The 23,967-nt window shown below is 42.2% G+C and overlaps 1 protein-coding gene across 7 annotated transcripts in view; it reads right to left on the reverse strand.

Annotated features, from left to right (window-relative positions):
* Nucleotides 1–23,967, reverse strand: part of LOC131128489 (tight junction protein ZO-2-like) — a 57,291-nt gene that overhangs the window by 20,258 nt on the left and 13,066 nt on the right. Inside the window, exons 1-7 of one of the 7 annotated variants that reach the window (XR_009129647.1) lie at nucleotides 9,047–9,598; nucleotides 6,758–6,811; nucleotides 5,730–5,854; nucleotides 5,335–5,437; nucleotides 3,840–4,350; nucleotides 3,564–3,667; nucleotides 1,606–1,759 (exon numbers count right to left, since the gene is read on the reverse strand). Coding sequence is in view for 6 of the 7 variants with exons in the window: in XM_058071384.1 (XP_057927367.1) it covers nucleotides 1,606–1,759; nucleotides 3,564–3,667; nucleotides 3,840–4,350; nucleotides 5,335–5,437; nucleotides 5,730–5,854; nucleotides 6,758–6,811; nucleotides 9,047–9,283 (1,288 nt within the window). In the remaining variant the exon portion in view is untranslated. Of the gene's footprint in view, nucleotides 1–1,605; nucleotides 1,760–3,563; nucleotides 3,668–3,839; nucleotides 4,351–5,334; nucleotides 5,438–5,729; nucleotides 5,855–6,757; nucleotides 6,812–9,046; nucleotides 9,604–15,003; nucleotides 15,094–17,213; nucleotides 17,305–20,160; nucleotides 20,352–23,967 lie in introns of those variants that run through there. The other 6 variants (XM_058071385.1, XM_058071387.1, XM_058071388.1 and 3 more) reach the window with 6 other exon arrangements.

Below are 23,967 nucleotides of genomic sequence, written 5' to 3' on the forward strand. Positions count from 1 at the left end.
CCGCAGGGATCGGATTCACCACCTTACTACACATTGTTAGAAAAGACACAAATATGTTAATACACAAATAAAAAGCATATTACTCACGGTACGTAACCACGCTTTGTCATGCAAACGTCTGTATTCACAAAAATAAACGATCACCCTTATTCAAACTTCACAGACATGTGAAAGTAGCAGATACAGGAACAATGCATACTTTAACAACACAATTCAAAAGTACATAGTGGATGAAATATGTTTATTTAGTTAGGAAAATGATTCATGTATTAAGAAAGGATTTAGAGCAGTTGAAAGAAGTGCAAATAGGTGTGAAAGCTTTACAACTTAGTCTGGTTGTGTCACGGCCATTTTACACTTAGAAAAAGGATTGTTGCTGATGTCCATCTAAAAGAATGACATATTATCTGGAAGACAAAATACAGACAAAATGGCACTTTTCAGCAATTGTCTTTTGCGTGTACAGCAGATTCCATGAATAGAAGCAGTTGGTTTATAAGTCAGCTTCCAGGACAAACGGGATGCTTTCCCAAAACACGTGAGAAATGTTGTTCAAATCAAACACATTTACAGCTTCATTCACTTTTTTATTCTTGCCAATAAAACGTTCCTTTCCTTTCCACCTTTAAGGACTTTTTCTGTCAGCAGGATTACTCAAAAACAAGCAGAAAAACGCAACTCAAAAACAAGCAGAAAAACGCAGAGTAAAGCTGAAAGGCTTAAAAAGCACTGAACTCATTAGAAACCGGAAATGTTTTGTTGCTATGCCATTTTACTAAGGGCGTCACAAAACAACTGGCTCACGAGACAAAACAATACACGTGATTGGGTCCCAAATATTTGTAATAATAAACCATTGTTGTTTTGTGGTTGACTATGGCCTAAAAAAGCTAGAATGTGGAAAATGCCTAGCTGTTTGTTTAGAGGCTACACATCGATATGACAACTTGACCTGGTTGTGTTCTATTTTCCCTCGGCATATCGCTAACTGCCCTCTTACTTCCCCAAATGTCCCACTTGTTTGTCCGTGTTGCTCACTTCTATCTTCTCCCCGTTCGTCTGTCTCTTGTAGTTAGAGTTTGCACCGACACACAGATTGCATTGGCTATTCAGCAGTAAAACAATCCGACTTTAGGTTACTTTTACCTTACATAATTGTTGTCAAAGACACAATGTGGCAGTGAGACCAAAGTGGACACCACCGTGGTGTTTTGCTATGAGCTATTTCTTGAATTCAATAGAAAGGAATTCATTCCTTCTGTATCAACATGCTGCTACCTAAAACTTTCTCTGACTCCATTTTGGGAAACACCTTTGAATTCAAGAACCTGGACTTGATGTTGTCAAACTTTGGCACATTTGCAAGATGGGCTCATGTCCCCCAGAAATTCAATGTCCACATTTGCAATGACACGGCATGAAATGAAATGACAATATTTTCCTATTTCAAAGTTTTACAGAAGACGCCCTGGTGTTTGCTTAGTCCTGCTGACGGAGAAAGTCACTGACAGGAGAATAGGCATGCCATCCCAATAGAATAGGACAAAAAGCGCTGTCCAGAAGTACAATGTAAGACTAATCCTGTGCAACTGCTTCGTTACTCACCATCGTTATCAGAGTCAGAATCTGCAAGAGGGGGGATGCGGACTAGAATCTGGCGGCGGTCTCTTTGGACCACCAGTTGCAGCTTCCCTTTAGACTTCTCTATCAGTTTCCCAGCATCATGCAGAGAGAGATTCTCTGTCACTGTGCCATTGATCTGCATGGACACATACATGTTCAACGTTAACTTCCAGGGGAGCTGGGAAACGACGTACACTGGGCAGAAGTCATAGGTAGTCCTTGCTGATCTTGCAAGAGGACCCCCTTACAATAATGTAATGGTAGGTTTATCGGGACAGAGCATTTGTTGGCCAATGTAATATCGGTGTCATGTGAGCGCATCAAATGTTCAGAGGGTCTGTACATGCGTCTTCCTGAGCAGGGGGACCCAATCCATGACAGCAAGGTCTGACTAATGCTTTTCCTCCCTCGTCTTTGTGGGATGCTCCCTCATCCTTACCACAACAGGTGAGATCTAGCGTGGAGCTCCAGACGGTGACAGATTGTGGTCTACCGTTTCCGAATGATTGAGCCAATTTCTCACCAAGCTTCTTCTTCATGCTGGTTTCAGTCTTGTGCAGGTCAGCTGCCATGGTGGTGGAGGTTTGAATGGAAAAAAGTGTTTGTGTGACAGCTGTCCTCCACATGATGAATCCGAGTCTTCCCAATCTCCTGACTGCGTGGCAAACATGCTCACCACTCGTCCACCGTGTGGCCCCAAATACGAACTTATTTCAACCAAATACCAATTCATGTATAAGCTTTTTTTATGGTTTTGTTTGCATTCAGTCTCTCCTCTCTGTGCTCCAGTGCCTACCATAATAATTATGGACAGGGGGTAATCTGGCAAAATCAGCAGAAAGTCAAATACTTATTCTCCCCAGTGTAAATCTGATTGTGTGCCTGTTCTCGATGTACCAGAGGTGAGTCTCCAGTTGCAATTTTCATGACTTTGAGCTCGACTTGACAATATCAAAGACTTGCAACGTAACTTTTTGCCATTATAGACTCAGACTTTAGTCTTTTAATGCTTGAAATGTGTTGAGTAAAATGTGCCTCCATTCAAAGTATTCAACCACTGAGACCTTATGTCCACTTATGTCATTTCAAGCAAGCTACGTAAATCTTAAACATGCATACAATTTACGTAGACTGGAGTACACCACACAACATAATCAGCATGTTCAAAAAAAGAGTAGGAAGAAGGTACTGACCATGTACTCACCAGAGTGAAGGGTTACTCGTGATTATACTACTGCTTAAACATAGTATTATGTTTACACGGCGGTTCAGGTCGGATCTTTGTATTTTGTCAACACCAACTGCTTCTACTTTTTCTTGAAATGGCTCATTTTGGTGCATTGTTTGATTTCTTTGCTCAGTCCATTCTACATCTTGATACCACATACAGGAATGCTGAGAGTAGTAGTCCATGCGTACAAGGCTTTTAGGTTGCATTTTCCCCTAAGATCCTAGTTCTCCTCTCTTGGACATTTTTGGGGAGGAGGTTATTGTTTGCTTTATGCATTTATGATTTTAGCTGTATGAAAGTTTACTCCATCGGTAAACTTTCATAATTGCTAATTTAGAAATAAAGGGTGTGTGTGTTCTCTGTAAGCAGCTTTGTGGATTATCTGTTAACATCAACCCAAGTTTAAAAACAAACAAGGGTGTGGCTTACATTTCTGTGAGCACCAAAGCGCTGGAGGGTGGCAGTGATTAACGCCAGGACGTCAACACGCTAACAAGGACAATTTCATTTGCATTCGCAAATGAAGAAAACGCTTGTGGCTTTTTATTTGGTAAACACTAAACAGTGCTTAGGACTCTAAAATGTCAAGATCACCACTTCAGATCCACTTGTCTTTTGACTTGAGACCCGATTTGAACGTTTTTACTAAAAAATGGAGACTTACCCGAGCCTTGCAAAACACTGACATTGTCCCAGCACGTGTGTGTACCTTGAGGATGATGTCTCCCTCTTGCAGGTTGCCATCCTTAGCAGCCAGACCGGTGCTACTCATCTGTTTGATGAAGATCTGACTCCCAAGACGTAAACCATACTCTGCAAAAGCGCACACAGATAGAAACACACAGTCAGAGGAACAGCATCAAGCCAAAAATAAGCAAAGACATCGACAAGGGCACATGTTGATGTTCATGTCTTTGTAAGGTGGACAAAGTCATGATTTCCAGTCCAATTCTACAAGCCTCGGACGTATGCTGGAGGGTTTTACCTTCATTGGGTCTGTTCTTCACCAGCATGACATTGACAGGTTTCTCCAGTGGCTCAAGCTCCCTTGAAGTCGGGGACGGAGGGCCGTCATGCAGCTGATCCTTGCTCCTGTAGTGGCCTCTTCTTCCTCCACCGCCGTCTTCTCTTTCATACTTGTCCTCCATGCTGTATCGGCTTCCTGGGCTGCGCCCTCGGCTGGAGTATGGCTGACGTTCAGCGCTGGTGTTCTGAGTTCTTCCTCGGCTTCCGTCCCTCCTGTATCTGTCAGGGCTGGGTGAGGTTCTCTCTCGGCTCCCACCACGGCTCCTTCCCCTCTGCTTGTAGTCTCTGCCTCCTCTGAGTTCAGGCTCCAGGTATGCTTTGTTTTCAGAGCTTTTGCCTTCATCGTGGTACCAGCCGTTGTCGTTGTCTGCATCGTAATAGTGTGTGGACGGGTAATCCTGGCTGTCCCTGTCTGGCGAAGGGGGCTGCTTCAGAGAGTGGAGTGAAACCTTGCGGGGTCTCTTCACTGTCTGACAAAGAAGATGACAAAGTCCCTCACTTAGAACCAAAAGGAACACCACATTTGGACTATCAGGATTTCCCTTCATATTGTATTTCATATTTGTAGCAAGTCTTGCCCAAATATTGACACTTGAATGTCACACCTACTGTATATGGTCAGGACAAATTACGATCACAAAAAGGCATCGGAACAATACCAAAAAGGTATCGGAATTTCCGGTGCTTTGAACACTGTGCAGCTAATATGTGGTGGTGTTCTGGTCATCTTGTGTGCTTCAGAGCAGTCATTCTGCAGTCATGCGTGCCCTCGCCCTCATCAATAGTGATGTACGATACCATTGATTTATTTTCGGATTCAATACAGAGTAAAATTCAGGATGGTATCCGCTATACTGAGCCGATGTACTTTGTGGAAATACAGCTACCATGTCGGGTTTCAAACTAAGTGGTGAAGAAGGACAATGTTAGACGCCAAAAAAATTACCACTTCCACACAAAACAGTAGGATAACTTTTTTTTCACTTCATGTTGGACATGCCATGGCTGTCCAACATGGACTGTAATAAAAAATAATATTGTCCATTATAAAAAATAAAAAAAAAATACTGTATTTTGCTGGACTTTTTAGCATGAGCAGAGCTTCCTTCCTGGACGCATTCATATAGCAACATTGAAAGGAACACTACACCTAAAAGAAAAACAGTGGCCTGAGGAGTTTTCAGCAAGCGTGTGGTTAAGTTAGTTGCTAACTGGCGTGGTGTGGCGAGGCGTCGCTACGCCAGTAAAGTAGTTCTTCGGGGTAATGTTAGCAATAATAATAATGTTAATATGCAGACAGCTTTTTACAGAGGGCTATCCCCTGTATGATTTATTCTTGTTTAAACTCCTGAACTTCTAGTCCAATCCAAGTGGAGAAATAAAGAGTGTGTGTCAGCAATAATCATCCACAGGTATCAATCTCACATGGCAAAGAAGGTGTGCTTGATACTCACTATTTTAGCCACTTTGCCACATTTACGGAGTGACTGCACAGCAAAGGAATGAGGCACATTGTCCATGGCAACTGAGTTGACTTGAATGACACGGTCATTTTCACTGCAAACAGCCAACCAATGGCAAAATGGTGAACAAAGAGACAAGAGGCAAATGTGTCACATAGAATATAACAGTCCTTTACTCCTTTAACCAAATATGAGGATGTCTGAATGGGTTGATGGTGTGATGCAGTTTCACTTGTCCAAATGATACATTAAGAAAAGGAAACAAGGCACCCTCAAGTATTTTTTAACACCGCTACTTCTGTTACTTGACACTTTCAGCAGCAGACAGTCCACAATGTGAAAAAATATATATCAAAAATGTATGCTGTACGTACGAAAGTACTCACAAGAGCATTCCATCTGCTGGGCCTCCCTTTAGCACGTCTGATACAATGATAGAAGTCTCACCGTTGTCCACATTTGGGTTATCGCGCCCACCTGACACCGCAATGCCGAAACCCATCTTGGAGTCCTGCAAAAATCAAGAACCAACATTTAAAAACCAGCTAAACGGCAGAGCTCACGTTCTTTGGGGTCTTTGTGTAGAAAATGCCGTGCCAAACTTTTTCGGCCCTGTTTTGTAGACAAAGTATGTGTTTGATAAAAAGTCTAACATTGAAACTGGCGGATGCACTTTTTGGAGAAAACTAAACAGTGACACACATGTGAAGTGGTGAAGCCGTATGTTCGACATAAACAAGCAATGAAGCCATTGAAGCTTCTGTGACAGTCCGGGCTTTTGGCCAAGCGGTCACATCCTGTGTTTGAGCCCCAGTACGGGTGGTGTGAATTTGACTTGAATAAAAGGTAAAAGTAACCTTAAATGATCATTATGGCCTTTCATTCATCATTTATAGTTGCACCTGGAACCTGGGTTAGCTTATGTCCTGATGTCCTGGTTTGTGTGTTTTTGCTTAACATCAAATTTATGCTACCATTTTTCCACGCTTCTTGTTGTGTTGTTAATAGTCCATTTTGGCTTATTGAGGGGAGAAACACTACTGCATTAAAAAGGAATTCATGTCAAAACACAAAGACGGAGTCTGCGTTCATCTCATCACGTCTTCGATGAAGATAAGTGTACATTGCTTCAGAACACTTCATGGGAACACAAATGAACGGGGTGTCACGAAGCACTCTGTTCCCAAGATGAAAGGATACATGAGATTGGGTCTACAAGATGAGACTCTTGATATATTTCATGACTCATGATATCATTTCTACTACGTTACACTATTCTGCACACTGTCCAGTATTCTTCTGGTCCTGTTTTTTTTTTCTGAATGAGAAATCTGGTCACATTTCAATCTCGCGAGATCTCGCGAGAAATGAATGCCACCGTTTGACCTGGATTTGTTTTACAGGAGTAACTCACCCGCTGTAAAGTGACCGTAAACTGCTCCCACACCATCTCTTCCATTCCTGAGCTCTGTGGGGGAACACGGACACAAACATCAGTACATTTCTTTCCAGGCATCATCAATCATTCAGCAGCATAATCGTGAAACAGCACTCATTAGTTCCCCAAAGCCACCACAGTAAACTCAACCAGCAAGTCACGTCACAGCACCATTGACCATATAATGCTAAGTGACTGAAGTGCAGCGAGCTGAATCCGCAACATAAACACACACACGCAAATTCCGTTGCCCAACAAGTGTCGTTTGTGAGTGGGTGTGGGAAGTGAAATAACTATCATGTCAGTTGTGGCACTCATGACTTGCTGTTGTGTAACTCCATTGGACATTGAAGTTATACACATTTGTGTGAGTCCCGATGACTTCAATGGAGTGTGGCAGCTCTGCTCAACTGCTTGCAATGGAATGCAATGGAAGCAGTGAATGAGAGACATCTGAAGTGAAAGGGCTTTTCCGCTCTTTTTTTTTTTTTTGCTAATCCAAAAAAGGTTGTACCCTTAAAGATCAATTAATACTATGTTGCCTATAAAACTTCCATCCCAACCTAATGGGAATGATGGACATCCAATATGTAGTCCAGCATGCAGGTGTAGGTACCCTAATGGTTTATTTGACCCATTCTTTTCCAGGTTTCGATGATTATATAAAATTCATCTTCAGTGGTTTTAAAAATAATAATAATTTAGTGCTTGTTACTACTGTGTGGTAGGGCTGTATGCTTGGCTCCAAAAAAATTTGGAGCATGAAAAAAAAATAGGAGCAATGTGAAATTTCTTAAATAACACAATTTTATTATTAAATAATGTACACACGCACTCATACATACAGTATACACACAGTGCCATCATAAGGCTATACTGTATCTAGCTAGGACTATGTATGACTATGTATGATATGACTGTATGGCACACTTTGTGGTTGTTTTGCTGCTTTATGCATTTATGCATAATACATAGCGGAATTCAATTCACACTTCCACATGTCCAAAAGGAGTAGGAAGAAGCAAAGCTTATTAAATCCTACCCCCATCTGGTACTATTTGCAATACATTTATTCACTTGCTGTATTCCAGATGTGACTTTTTAATACATGAAGTGGAAGGTAGCGTAACCATATAGTGATGTAACCATAATAGACAATGATCATAAATACAACAAAGTGTTGATAAATAACAATAGAGATGACCGTAACATAAAACGACCTGTTGTTCATCCTTGTATTTAGCATCAACATCAACTGCTTGTATTGTTTCTTGACTGGTCTCATCGTTTAAGGTCCTGACTCAACCCGTCCTATAGTTTGATTCCGCATACTGAAACGAAAGTGTTTCAAATGTACTTCTTCCCTGAGATCATATTTCTCCTCTCTTGTAGAGAAGTACTGGATGACATTTTTTAGCGAGTGATGATGGCTTTCTATCGTTGTTACTCCATATCTCCACACACTTAAGTTAGATATGGTTGAAGCAGAGCAATATCGAGTGCGGAGTGATTTTTTATTCGTTTTTCTTCAATATTTTGATAAGCGGTACAGAAAATGGATGGATGGAAGATATATTTCTTGCCACCTTGCATGACGAAAAAAACACTTCCTCGCTTTTTAAAGAGTTTTTAATGCGCTCCATTAAAAACTCCACAGACACCCGGACTTGGACCAACACTCAGGGTGACAGGAGAGTGACACAGACGCAGGAGGAACGCTAGAAGATCAAATAGAGATTACGGTCGCGCAAGTATTGTGACTGTCATTATGACACCGAAATGCACAGCCACACAAGACTATGGAAATGATCAATCAATCAATGAAAACAAGTGATTGCTAATTCAATTGATTTTATACAAGCCTTCACTTCCATCATCGGTAAATGGAGTAGATGTCAATGTGTCAAATTCCAACAATTCCAAAAAGCATGAGGGAGGGTGAGTCGACATTGAACATATGGGGGAGGGAACACCCAAATATGCAAGACTATTAGATAAAGAGACACTTGACTTGATGTTTGAACACCATACTCGTGTATGAAAAGAACATGACCCCGATGGACACGGCTCTCTTTTGCTGTAAGATGCAATGCGGAAGATAAATACAATTATTGCAGTTTTTGCTTCTTAGCCTCAACGATGGAAGCAATCAAAGAATCATGTTAAACGAATTCACCTAACTTCATCTAAAGGAATGCTAAGTCATGCAAGTATGCTAACTGTTGCCACACCAACAAGGCATCCATCCACGCATGCATGTCCCACCAATTTGAGCAGACAGGAGTTCCCAGCAGGTGCATAGAGGACCACCAGACTGCCTTTGAGCTCTTCAGTGTTAAGTCCACTCAGTTGTAGACTGCCCCCCTCTTTGATGCTGCTGCTGCTGCTTCCACCATCATGGCAGCTCTCCGAGGCCCCGGTTTTTCCCATTCCAGTCTCTTTGCGCCAGTGCCAGCTGGGGTAGCCGGGGCAGCAGCCTGTCGGCAGCCACTCCAGACTCATAGCTTCCTCGGAGCGCTTGGTAAGCCGAGCGGCCACGGTTCCTCTGACCCTACAAACCCGCGGACCCGGCTACTTGCCAGTCCTGCTTCGGCATGCTCAGTCTCCGTTTGGGGAGTTCTGATGACATCACAAGCAAAGAAGGCTTCCCAAAGGTTCCCAAAGGTTCCCAAAGGTTCCCGGTTCTCAGCCTTTCTGCCTCAGTGTCCTAACTCCAATCTGGATAAGCTCAAACAGCGGTAGATTAGTCCAGCCCCTGGAGGGAGGGGAGACTAAAAATAACACCAGACTCACAACACCGCCTCTATCTCCTTCTGCCCCAATCCTGTGGCGAGTCGTGAATGCTTTGAGAGCACTCTTCCGCTGCCTCTGCAGGCTGGAGGGCATCGCCAGGTATGGCGGGATCCAGTGGTCCTAAGGTCGTCAGAGGCCAAAGCCTCCCAACTGACGCCGTTTGCCGTCTCTTGTCGCACCTTCTCGTTTGTCATTCTGCACACTATCCCGATGCTTCTCCTCTCTGACACTCTCTCACTCCCAAATGCACATTCGCTTGACCAACCACATTTCCTCATCAACACACACACCTGCAACGTTAGGGTCTTCACACAGATTTAAAGCCACAAAACGGGAAAATAACAATATTAGAATCTGTGAGGACAACATCTGGGGTCCACTGAAGAAATGTCCTCTAAATAAAGAATATCTACACAGTTATCCAGTCAAAACGCATCATCTTGTCATTATGGGTAAGGTCAGAGAATATACTGGCATTCTGGTGTCGGTCCCACTGGGATTTTATTATTTCAAATTAGAAAACAACTGTGTTAAACACACAATGTTTATAATACGTACATACTAGGTACATGTATGATAGAGTGGAGTAGCCTACAGAGAAAGCTGCCACTGGAGACCAGCTATGCCACAAGCTCATTAGATGGAGGCAAATACCAGGAGATGACTTCAAGGCTTTACTGCACAGCATGTGGATTGCTTTCAACTGATGAAAACAATGTCAAGAAATATATATATATATATATATATATATATATATATATATATATAGTATAATATTGGGACACGAACACAGGATTAGACAGGTTGCTTGTTACACAGGCGTGCTTGGTCTCTAGGTAAGTATTGATCATATATGGAACATAATATATTATTATTATTATAACATCGAATGGACCACTGAAAAAGCCAAGAAAGCACCACACAGGCTAAATTCAAGTTAGAGTGCCAACTGCAAGAAACCAAAGGACTTGCTGTCAGAAAGATCCAGGAACTGGACAAATCCTAAAGATCACGTCAACTCCATGGAAATGGTGTATAATGTGAATCCGTTATTTAGGGATTCATCATTGTTATTACCGACAATGTTTGTCTATTTTCACGATTGATTCTTTCATTACTAAATAAGCTACTAATCACACTATTCCGACTATGAAAACGGTAACCTGAAGACATATTCAACAGTGACCAAACTCAGTCAGGGCTGTGACAGATAGAAGTGGTAGAATTAAATCAATTCTCAATTTTGGACACGTAAACATGTGATGTGTTGTGAAGAATGTTCTAAATGAAACCATTACAGATGAGGACACAAATAATTTCTTGTATCCTTGGTGTTTTTCTAGCGTTCATCCCAAGAATGAAGTGCTGTTCTTCTACTGCCGATGATGTCAGCATTTAGCCCAACAAGGGGTTGCTGCCTTCATTAGCAACACACAACTGCGCATTCTCTTTCTCACTCACTCCTCCTTTCTCCTTTGACTCACGGGTCACGTGCAAGCTGAAATGTATGCATGTGCTGCTGTGTGTGTGTGTGTGTGTGTGTGTGTGTGTGTGTGTGTGCATGTGTGTTTGTTCGGGGCATGAGAGCTGGCTCACAACTTCAGACAGTCCTGTTCAGTGCTGTCACAGCACATCTTCATCACAACAACCTTACACCAAAGCAACATCTCTCTCGCTCGCTTTTTTAAATGTTGCAACAAATCACTGTCACACGGCACTCAACTGCGTGTTCAGATGGTTGATATCTGTCACCTCGCAGTTTTTTGACAGACCAAAAGACACCAAAAACCAATCTGCTGAGGCTGTAGGGACAAAAAATGAACCATCACGTTTAACAAAAACAACTGAAGGTGGGTTTTTTTCCTCATTCACTCTCACACTAGTACTGTATATTTTGGCCTCACTTGTTTCTGCATAAAACTATAATATACAGGGCAACCTCACTAGCGTTTGCCTCGGTTAGCGTGTTAAGAAGCGTGAATGGAAGCTAGCTGGGTTAAGCATAGTTTAGCACGCTCGTGTGGTTGTGGGTGCGCAACTCGGCCTGAATGAGTATATTTTCACCACATTGTGTTTTTCCGCACCCTGCTTATCTTAGCCGTAAACAGACATTGTCTACATACACGGAACATAGGAACACCCTTTGCCCCATGTCTGTGCAAATGAGCATATGATCAAAAATATCTCACATAATATGTCACATATGCAGTGGGAAATGCATCTTCCTTGATCACAAGCATGGCCGGTACAGTGTGTGCAGAGGCTGACATCCCATTACAAAAGTTAGTCGGCCACATCCATTTCTCAATCACTGGGAAAAATTGTCCATTGATGCGGCAATAAATGTAAGAATTTTATGTTACATAAGCAGTTTGTGTCAATGCCGACTAAGCAGGCATCTTTTAGTAATAAAACCAACACGATAGACAGGTTGTTGTTATAAGCGGTACCTTCTCCTCCTCCTCCGAGCATGTAAGCCTGAATGAAATTAATGACATTAATGGCTTGAAATATGCATAAGCACTTATTCTTCCTCATGGGGACTCTGTATGAAGATGTGTTGTCATCCCCTGTGGCTGTTGAACAGGATTCACTTCTCATATATTTTGATTTCTAAACCCCAAGGATAACAGCCCCACGCCATCCTTGTCTTAAAAGCCGAGAGCAACCACTCCAATTGTTTTATCTCATATCTTATTCAAGCACTTTCCTTGGCTAGCTGTCGTAAAAATTTCATTTGTTATCTTTCTATAATAAATAAGGAACATGACTCGTCCGGCAAGGTGCACGTGAGGTTACAATTATGCTTTGTATGCTTCTTCCACCAGCAAACGGCTGTGTGCATGGACAGTGAAACATGACTTGGGTACAAGTGCTCGGTAGTACTTGAATGTTGCAGTCCACAACAGAATACGTACATTGAAACTAGTACATAGAAACTTTTCAGTCATCAAGAGGGTTAGGGTTAGGGTTAGGGTTAGGGTTAACTATAGGGTCAACTATATACATTTGAATTCTATCGGCCTATTGCAGTAATGCATGTTGATGAGAAACCTACCAACCAACACCCTAAATGGATAACTTTATGTTCTGTTGTTAAATAAGTTTTAAAAACATAAGGTTCGCACATTACTGACATAGTGCAACCCTCAGCCACAGATAAACTGCAGACCCGTCAGAAACTTTTAATATTTACTACTAACACACAATGCAGGTTTTCAAGTGCTGAGGCAGCAGTAAACGCGAGCCCAGCAAGCATGTTCCCTCCCTATTAAAGCGTATCAGCTCATTCTTGCAAGATCATGCATGCAGGTTCATCACTTCTGATCCTCAGAAGGTATTAGACGTGCGGAGAACTTAAGGATTCCCTGTCATAGGTTGTGATATTTCAACATCTAGCCAAAATATTCCGCTTGAAATAATGTTTCCTTGTACCTCAAAAATGTCGATTCAGTCACCATCATTTTTGTAATGATTTGGACATTGGCAATGAACTAGCGATGGCCCGATCCGATCTTTGGAATCGGGATCGGATTCCGATGCACTGTATTTTTGAAGACCGGCTTCCACCACAAGATCGGTTGCCGAATCACATATCACCAACATGCTAGGTGCGGTAATGCGCCTCTCGCCCAGAGACAGCTAGAGTAGGCTCCAGCAGTGAGGATAAGCGGCATAGAAAAGGGATGGATGGAAGCTGGTTGCCATTCCAGTCCCGTCACCCGCATGAAGATGAAAATGCAACATCACCATGTCGACATATTTTTAAATATGTATGATTAATTGCATCGATTACAGATCATGATTAATTATAATTTGAAAAAATGAATATCTCAACAGCACTAATATTAATAGTGGCAAGTCATCAAGCCAATTTCTCCATTGTGACTGCAATAAATGTGCATGGTTATGTGGTTACATTTGGACTAATTGCATGTGTTTTATAGTGTGTAGGGAAAAGGGTTCTTTGTTTATGTGTTCAGGGGTACCCCGCCTCTTGCCGGAAGTAGGCTGGGATCGGCTCCAGCTTACTCGTGACCCTAATGAGGAGAAGCAGTAGAGAAAAGGAAGGAATGTGTAATATACCTCATTAACAAAAGCAACACTGGTAAAACAATAGTCCATAAATCCTGGCCGTCATGATTACAAAAACAGCATGCTTTTAGTGGCGTAATATGCAAATTGAAGCAGAGACTAGACAAAGAAGAGTTTGTATAGACAAAGAACAACATTGTGACTCAAGAGTGACTAAACAGACAAGACACAGTGACACAGTTATCTTGTTTACATCACAGAATGTCATTGCTGTCTCTACATGACCACGCATCTGCATTCTATCATGTGTGGAGGAGCTAGCCCATTAATTAGTGCCGTCAAAAGATTTTCAAAAATTAAGGGATTAATTATGATCTGTAATTAATTGATCAATCTTTTTTCCTTCTCACCTAAAAATTGCAGGGAAAAGCTCTCACTTTAAAGTATGCAGTGTTATGTTGAAAAAGCCAGTTAGACAAGGAGATGAGGAATACTCCCTGCAACATCTCCACATGGCCATCTACCATTTGACACCCCTGCACAACCTCAGAAAACACCTCAGGTGGGACCTCCTCGTCATGCCGGAAAACTTTATTCCAACTTTCAATGTCACGTGTTTGGTGCTCTCGTGCAAATTCCAAACAGCCAATTTGGTGTCGTTGAAGGAGATGAGGCCTTTTAAGAGTTCTTAACGTGTGTCTCTAAAAGATGCCATGTGATGGTTATTTGACTGCAAACGGCACCGGTAACAACCCTCTTTTGGGCCAAGGGTCGTCCCTTGTCTTGACAGACAGCCAATCAGATGTTACAGCTCTGGGCTGCAGCTTCGAAGAAGTGGCAAATGACTGACTTACTGCGTCCAGCCTCAGCACCAATGATGCGCTGTGAGGTGCGAGCGAACCAACCCAGGACATACTGTATCTTAGAAGCATAAACAGTTCATTTATAGCTGATGCAAGTCTTCTTCCCGTAATTTTGCAGTAATTACCATCCTATCTCAAATAGGCTTCCTGTCAAGACAGGACAATACTTTGACTTGTTGATTACTGTACAAGGGTGTCTACCACTTCAAATGACAACTATCCCAGTGCTATTTCAATTCCGCGTGTTTATGTCTTTCCTTTAACAACAGGAAGCAGGAACAAGCCCGCCCAGATAAAAGGCCCTGGAAATAAAACCATCGAGACGAGTAGTTAGTTAGTTGAAAAAGAAGCAACACAAAGATGGACATCGTAAGTGATTCTGTCGCCATGTAGTCATTTCTAAGTTTGTTTGCTTCCAGAAAAGGTGAAATCACAGGGAAAAAGATGCAGTGACATAAAGTGTATTTGTGATTTCTACCAATACCTAATTAAAATGTTCTTGAAAAAGAATGACCATGAATAATTACTTACATGTTTGCTCTTCTGACTCTAACAGAGCCTGCAGGATAATCTGGGTGTGGCGTGCTGGAAGACTCCGCTACAGGAAGTAGATTGTCAACTATCACTCCCTCTTCCTGTCATTCCACAGATAACATCCTCTTGTTATGTTCAGCCAAATGAAACAACATTCAGCCCAATAATCTACGTACACACACTGACATGCATATACTGTAGATGCATATCATGATATCGCACATGAAACATTCACAAGACTTGTATGCTGTAGTTTTTTGCACGTCTGTTCCCATTTGATGCGTTGGGTTGTGTTACACAAAAAGGACAACATCCAACAAACTGTAAGAGTGTACAGGCCTACTGTATATTGCTCAGTGAGGGGCCTCGCTAGGACACGTCTTAGGACCCGTTGTTTTGTTTGACTATGAATCATTGCACAACTTGACCTTTTCTTCACCTAAAGTAGCATCTGGTTGTACGTATATGAAGAGGGTACCAACAAGCTCTTTTTTAATCAATATTATTCTAATTGCTAACAGACTCCTCATCGTCTTGTTCTGCTTTAAAGAAACATCTTCCTGCCATTTCAGGAGGTTTCAGAAGAACAGCTGACAGTGAGGTTTTTCAAATATAAGTGAATAGAAACAGAAAACAATCCATGGAGTGGAAAACACACCACAACACATTCACGCATGTAACAAAGACAAGTCCGTTAATTAATGTGATCGCTTCCCCTGCGAGCTGATGAATGCACCTCGCCGCCCAGGGCGAGTTGGTTCTGCTGCCTGGCTCGCCGAGGGATGGGGAGAATGAACAGGAAGTGTTGGTCATCAACCTAACAACCAACGACATTGCAGCCCGAATCCTTGAGTAACACGGCATTTGTTTGTGCTTTAGAACATTTTAAAAAGGGCTGAGGGGGTGGGATCGTTATAATTATTTCATGTATTACTGTTAACCAGACAGCAAACCAGGTGACGTCGTTCATAACGAGCCCATGAAATTGTGGAGAGCAGTGAAGCATACAAGCAAATAGAAATTGCATGCAAAGTACAACAAATTCAGAGAGGTTGGCAGGTCTGCACTAATATTGAAAGTCCACGCCCCACGATTTGATAAGCCCTGGTTATAGGGTGATAGCTAGTTTCATGCAATTTAAGGTCACTTTAACTGACTTTGAACTGATAATCCTTTTAAATCAGAGCTAGAAGGCACCTGATGTACAGTCGGCGTGCGTGCGTGCGTGCGTGCGTGCGTGCGTGCGTGCTGCTATTCGTGACTACTGCTGGTCTAAAGGAGCGGTGAGAGTCGCTGCTATGTGGCATTTCATTAGGTTGCATGAGTGCTTCACTCTCACTGGCTGAGATGTTGCCTTGTCATCAGCTTGGAACCAACATGCCAACACTATGAAATGAGAAAGTGGACCACAAGGCTGCAGCAGTGAAATAAGGTTAACACACTGTAATACAAGTACTAACAACATGACCATTATCAACGATTAGAAAAGACACCTTTTGCGTTAAGCTACTTTGTTAGATGATACACAATGCTGTGGCCAAATCTGACCAATGAAATTGAACGGAATAAAATTGAATTCTAATAATAAGTTGTGTTTGGGGACGTATACAACTTGTATTGTAATAAATAAGACACCTTCTGATGAAGAAAGACTAAGTAAGGTTAGCCGTTTACTAGTCTCTTGCTCAGAATGTTTACAGACACATCAGCATCCGCAGTACCTGACAGCGCCTCAGCCTCCTCAGCCTCCTTCGCAGTGCTTGAATATTTTTTAAACGCCCATGGGAGGAAAATGTACATAAAACAAAAAAATACTAATTTAAGTTGCATCCTGGCTGAGTTCAGACGGGTAAGTGGATGAGCACAACGAGTGGTGGGGGAGCCGGTGTTTACCAAAAACGTATTTTCCCTCTGCGGTAGGCCAACCATTTATATACCACTCCCAGAAGAAAACCTCTCAGAAGATAAAATAAAAAATCATGTTCACACTGCAAGCCAATTCCAATTTCTTTGCTCATATTCGACCCGTATCTTATTTTTTCATGTCAGCATGAACAAGCACAATTCCGACTTTTTCAAATGTGACTCAGGCCTCATTTGTATGCGAATATAAATCCGATATGCAAGCCATGGGATTGCAGTATGAACGGTCAGGTTGCCTATATCCGACCTACATGTCGTCCAGAGGCATATATTGCCGTGCTTACCTTCAAAGACTTTCAAACTTTTAACGGTAATCAATCGGGATGAGCAAGTACACCACTATCTGTGTCTGTTCACGCATCAAAATGACCTGTATCCAATATCTATGCTCACAACGGGCGGGGCACAAACCGGAAGTGGGCGTGGTTTAAGTCAGTACATTATTTTAAATCTGAAATGAACATGGATTGGTGCGAGGTTGCGATATTTATTATTATTCAGCTATATGCGTACTTTGTATGTGTGATCTATCAGACTCATTGATCACCGACTTACGAGGCGTACTCACACCAGCAGCAAGCCTCTCGTGAGGATTACACAGTTTGCATGACTGTTTAAATCCTAACAACTACAGAACCGTGTACGGGCACTTTGAGGATTTTCTGTACGGACAATTAACAGCTGTTCCTGTTTCATACTTGTAATCAGCAAAATGCATCATCTGTGAAGGATACTCATTTAAAACGAGTATCCAGCTCCTTCCGAGTGACCAATCTTCATCTCCGTGTCTTAAGGCTGAAGTCCATGTTCTGCAAGTACTCAATTTCATCTCCAAATGTTTCTCCCTTCTTTTCTCCTCGGAAACTATTGACAATCTTCAGTACAATCACTGTAAACATCCTCTGTCTCATGCTGTTTGTGTAGCCGAGTGAGAGTACTCTCATGATGCAGTTTGTTTATTCTCTTGTTGTGACGGGTACAATTTTTTTTTTTTAGAAAAACTTTTAGAGTTTTTTTTAGAGTTTATAAGCTGTTATGTTTTGCAGCTGCAGACTATTTTTCTTTAAATATATATATTTTTATATGATATATATAATACATATACATACATACACATATATATAATACATATACATACATACACACACACATGTATAATCATACTACGTGTGATTTCAGTGGAGTACCACACCCTTGGCCTTTGAAGCCACTTCCCAAACACGGGGCAGTAAGAGTATCCGTGACGCAAGCTCCAAACAGCAAGAGATATAATAGCACACAGAGGAATTTTATCCACCAAGCACTCCTAGCAGCTGCACCATCTCAAATGTTATATTCACATTGGTCAGGGAATCTGTGGAACATCCCAGCCAGCGGAGAGAAGAACAGCCAGTAGAAAAGGCTCAGCTAATGTTAGCATTTTCACTCATCAGTTTCTGCCAAACATGTCCATTTGTAATCACTGAAAGGTCTGATAGAACGATAACCTGTCCTGCAAATTGTATTAAGGTTGCTGACTAATATTTTAATTTGTTGGCAAATATTTGAAGTGTGACAAACATGCAAAAAACAAAACAAGAAATCAGGAAGGGGGCAAACACTACTGTATATGTCCCAAAAGGCAAAGTATTAGGTCAGAAAAACAGGAAATCCTGTGAACAGGAAACTGCCAAATATTTCCACACGGTATCTTGGATTCGGGATAGCCTAAAATACGTATTACAATATAGATACTGTAGATATAGATGCTGTGCAGACCAATAACCATCAGATGACATCAACCAAACTGTGACTTGGAAGCTAAGACAAATATTTATTGTCACTTGGAAATATAAATGAGTCCAACACAGACAACTCGGGATCATCAGACATGAGAAGTTGAGGGCAGGTGGACATTTAATATACATGGCGGCAAACACAGCAAACGTGCCACTATTGCATGAGAACAAGCAGAGCTGACTGTTCATCCAGAAAACAGTCTGAATCTTTTATAATCATCCCAAATATGAGCAGTCCTTTGTCTGTTTTGTCTGTTGTGCAATCCAGTGTGGGCTCGATGCGAGGGATTGGCCATTAATGCCTGAATCTCATGTACAAACTTGAGCAACTGGCGCCCACATACCCTAAACTACTGTAAAACGTCTTTGAGTACTCTGAAAAGCGCTATACAAATAAAATGTATTATTATTATTACTGCAGACTCATCAAGTCAGCAATAATGATAAGAATACTAAAGCTATGGTACTGGAATAGTATCAGTATTGGCAGACTGGTGGATTAGAAGTAAAGAAATGTACATCACTCGCGACCCTGGCGAGGATAAGCGGCATAGAAAACAGATGGATGGATGTGTACATCCCCAATTAGTGTCGTCTGCTGAATTGACAATTTAAGAGAACTAAGGTAGCTAGTTCAAAGCCACTGACTGACGTTTGACTACATCACTCAGTCAAATCATTAGCCACTGTGGGTGGAATCCCACTGGGTCAGTCGTCTTGTGTTTGGTTGAACTTCCTGTCTTTAACATGAATCAGGTTGCATAACCGGTGAAAGAAATAACAGCGCAAATAAGGTAAGGTAAATACAGGTTCAGGTGGCGCCATCTAACACCCCGTCTAGCCGCCACCATAGATAGATTGAAGTCCAATAGGCATTTAGTGTACATAACAAGCCGAACTAGCTCCATATTGTCCAAGCAAACCAGATCAGGGTTCATTATTCCCAACACAACAGTACAGTGCAGCCTGAAATAATCACACAACATATTCCATGAATACGTTGAACATGTGCCACCAATTGTCCTCACATTTGAGAAGCTGTAAAGATTGTTACAATTCCTTGCTGAAGATGAAAAGAGTCCACGTTGTTTCACATCAACACACACACACACACAGTACAGATACAGTATATGTACATTACACAACTTTTCTGGTATTTGAGACACCACTTTAGAGTAGGAGAAACGTTTAAACGTAACAACGCGACAAAAGGAGTGGAGAGAATAAACACGAGTTCTGCCAAGCTTCCTATTGGCCCTTCCGAAGTACAACAGGTGTGCTGCCCGCCATGACACCTCACAGCCTCTACGCGTCACTGCCGCCCGGACAGGTTTGAAGTGAACATTTAACACCAAATGTCCACAACGTCACCGTGTGGGTCGGTGTTCGGGCTCCATTAGAAGAGCTAATTCCCATGTAAACAAACAGAACGACCGCGTCTGGTGTCACTTACTCCGACATGGTCGCTCTTGCTCGGGTAAGAGACGAGCTTTCCTCCGCCTCTCACCGGCATCCTGTTCCCGGAGTCGGGGTGGCCGCCGCGGTTCAAGGAAGAGACGGGACGGCAGTTAGCTCTGTTGCTAGTGTTTGGAACGACAAACGTCTGTTAGCCAGAACCGCCCCGCCCCCGCCGTTGCGTACTTCCCTACAGCGCCAGCCTACGGGAGGCGGCGCGCTCGTGGAGGGGGCGGTCCTACAAATGGAGACTGGAGAGTAGTGACGGGAAACTCGATTCTTTTTTGACTCGAAATCTCATGAGTCACTCGCTAACGTGAAACGGCTACTGTGCATGCTGAAAAACTCACATACTATATGCGCTACAACTTTTTCATCGGGTATTCGATTCACTCAAATCAACTGACGAGAGATGAATGGTGCGGATAGAGATGAATGGTTCGGATATTTTTAAAGGACGGCTTCTCTTTTGATCGGCTCAGTAAAAATATTTTTTCGTCATTTTTTCTCAATGTATTCCGTGTCAAATTAATTTCAAATGTAAAAATACATTTATATCAAATGTTGTTTATTATTTATATAGCTTTGGTTTTATGCTCAACATAAAACTTATTGCATGACATAAAATTAGATCGGAAAGCTGTAGTCTGAAGAGTTCAGACTACAGTGCTCAGATTTCAGACTACAGAGTTCAGTGCAGGATCTAAAGTATTTATCCTCTAAAGGAGGAGGCACGTACGGCCAACAATGGTTTCAAACAACAGTCTTTAGAATACAATGGAGTAGGAGTAGCCATTATACAATGGAGTACAATGGAGCAGTCCATTGTACAATGGAGCAGTCCATTGTACAACAGAGTAGCCAATGACGGCAGTTTGGGTGGTGTCACCCTTGTCAACATTCAATTCGTCACACTTTGTTATTCCTGTCTAGTATATGTTGGATGCAGAGACACGGCGGCTGGCTTTAGATACAGGATATCGTCTTTAATGGCATCAAGCAATGTACAAAAAAAGGATTTTTTGACATGACACCCCCATCAGCATCAGCATCAGCAGTGTTATTCACCAAGAGCAACTCACCCCCAGTGGTGGTTCTAGCAATGGGCCATGTGGGCAATTGCCCAGGCGGCATTCTCCAAGGGGCTCCGCGGGGGGCCAAGAAAAACAAAAATCTATTTCCTAATGCCCAGCGCTCACCAAATCCTCACCGAGTCAGTACACGGCAGATGTGCACCCATACTGGCATGATGCTCACGCCCCCAAACGTGATCAAACGCCCACCATGTGATGTGGATGAAACCAAGCAAGTTTTGCAATGATGTCGCCGTACCTCAGCCGTTTGGTTAATTATAAGGTAAAGAAATTCTAACTTCTAACAGTAATTGCTCAAAAATGAAACACATTTAATTGTTAGTATTACATCATATTAATTATATTGCAGACCAAGAGCCTCAAACTTGCTATTTCTTTGAAATCGTGAAATGAAAAGGAGGTAATTATGAATGGATATGAGTTGGTTTAGCCTCAGCTACCAGTCGGGTGATGGTGGGAGATGATGATAATAGTGCTGTTCGTTTGTGTCAAATTCTGCATGTCGATTTGACAAAAAGTCCTTTCCTCTAAAAGTGGAATGCAAATATGTCCTGTCTGCTAGTTACACAAGCAGATTAATTCTGGCCAGCTAACTGTTCACTCAGTGTTAGTACATCCGTTATCCACTGACCTTGAATATCCAGGGCAAATTACCCACTCATTAGGCTTGGATTTAAACCTTGTCTTTTGAGTTGTGTGTGCGTGAGCGTGTTCAGTCTGCCTCCGGGCCTGGGGAGTTCAAACACAGCTCCAGCTGCTGAGTGCACACAAGTCAGTCAGCAAGTCGGCAAGTCAGCAAGTCAGGCTGCTGTCATTACCAGTCAAAGAAAAAGTGCTACACCTAGCGGCTATAAAAGGTAGCGCGCCCAGCAGCTGGACACTGCATTTAATACTGTGGCTGTTCTATTTTAGGGTTCTATTTTAGGGTTCTATTTTAGTGTTCTTTTGCTTGGCTCTCGCAGTCACAAATAATCATCAGTGTGATAAGAAATAAATTATCATAAATAGAGAGAGGGATAGACGAGTTCAAGACTCTTCTTCCTTGTATTTTGCAAACATCAACAGTTTGCATTGTTTAGTACGTAGTTGGAATTCTTTACTTAATCTGTTCCAGCATTAAAAAATGTTGCTCACCAATGGCAACGGTCTCAAATGACAGAGATACAATTGTCATCTTTATTCTTTGCTTCGCATCAGATACTCCACGATAGAAATGCGTGTTTTTCTACTCCTCCATTTCTACTATTTCATGATGAATTAGAAAATGTACACATTACTGAAATCTTTTGACTTCAGCTGCATTGTCCTTAATTGTCCATAATCCCTTTCATTTCTTGTATATCGGTAATGTTTGATAGCAAATGCTAACTGGACGTAATACATGAAGCGAGTGCGTACCTATTTTGACTGACAGGTACTCAGGTTATGTACACAATTACGTGAAATTATCTTTATTGCCACATTGAATTTAATTGTGAATTATTTGTGAATGATTTCAACGACTTTGGAAACTATGACTGTGATATATTAATCATTAGTGTATATAAATGTACTGGTTAGATTTATATTCAGTAGGTGTTTATAGGTGTGTATGTTTTATAGCACCCTGCCTCTCCCCCAAAGTCAGCTGGGATAGGCTCCAGCACACCCCTGCCACCCTAATTAAGATAAGCAGTATAGAACATGTATGTTTTATAGTACGAACTCCATCATGTTGACTTAGAACATGCATGCTGAAAAAGTGCACCCCAATATACACGTACAATGTACATACAGTATATGCTTATAGGCCGCACGGCAGAGGAGTGGTCACACAGCTAAGATACCCTAGTTTGATTCCACCCTTGGCCAACTCTGTGTGGAGTTTGCATGTTCTCCCCGTGCATGTCATCCAATTTACCACCGCGCAGGGCGTGCTTCACCTGCACCGAGAACAGATCAGGGCGGAGCTGCCGATCTTTCAGCCCACCTTTTTTCACAAAAGTTTCACCGAGCCAAGTTGAAAATGTGAAGTATGTGAAGCCTTCCAAACCACCAAACGCTGGACGGAATTACCGCCCACCACCCTGCGCCATTACGCTGTGGCGTAAATTAGAGCCCTTCGTGTCTACTTTGACCGCTGTCTCCCCTCCGACCTGCGATCCTGTGTCACATGGGAAAAACCTGTGCCGAGGGAAGAGCGATCACGTCAGAGAGCAAACGCCCTCACAGCAGATGAATGCTCCATTGCATTTTTAATGCGGTTCTAAGTCTACACATACTACAAGTTTAAAAAGAATATTTGAGCGATTGTTCAATTTAAGGTGGAAGTTCGGCCTTCTGCCGGTTTATCAGCCATGTTGGATCACACAGCCAGCACCATACTTGATGACTCAACGTCCATGCGCTGTTGGATTGAGTGCAACTGCTAAATAACCCGCCATGGGGCCAAAGAAAGGTGTGAGTGCCAGCCAGTGTCATAAAGATGAGAAACACTCCTGCCCTCCATCCCCTCCATCCTCTCTGCTCCACTTCTTCCCCTCCTTCACTGCTAGTCGCCACCTTCGCCAGCAAGAGTTTTCAAAAAGGAAAAATGGGAGTTCATTATTAGAATTATTCCATATAAACTTTTTGTTGGAGCTTTCGGGACAAATTCATAGGCAAACGCCACGTGCCACAGTCTCCCAAAAGCACCGATGAACGATGATGAAGGTGAAGGGAATCACACAATG

The sequence above is a fragment of the Doryrhamphus excisus genome, chromosome 4 (assembly GCF_030265055.1).
Source record: "Doryrhamphus excisus isolate RoL2022-K1 chromosome 4, RoL_Dexc_1.0, whole genome shotgun sequence".
Taxonomy (NCBI): domain Eukaryota; kingdom Metazoa; phylum Chordata; class Actinopteri; order Syngnathiformes; family Syngnathidae; genus Doryrhamphus; species Doryrhamphus excisus.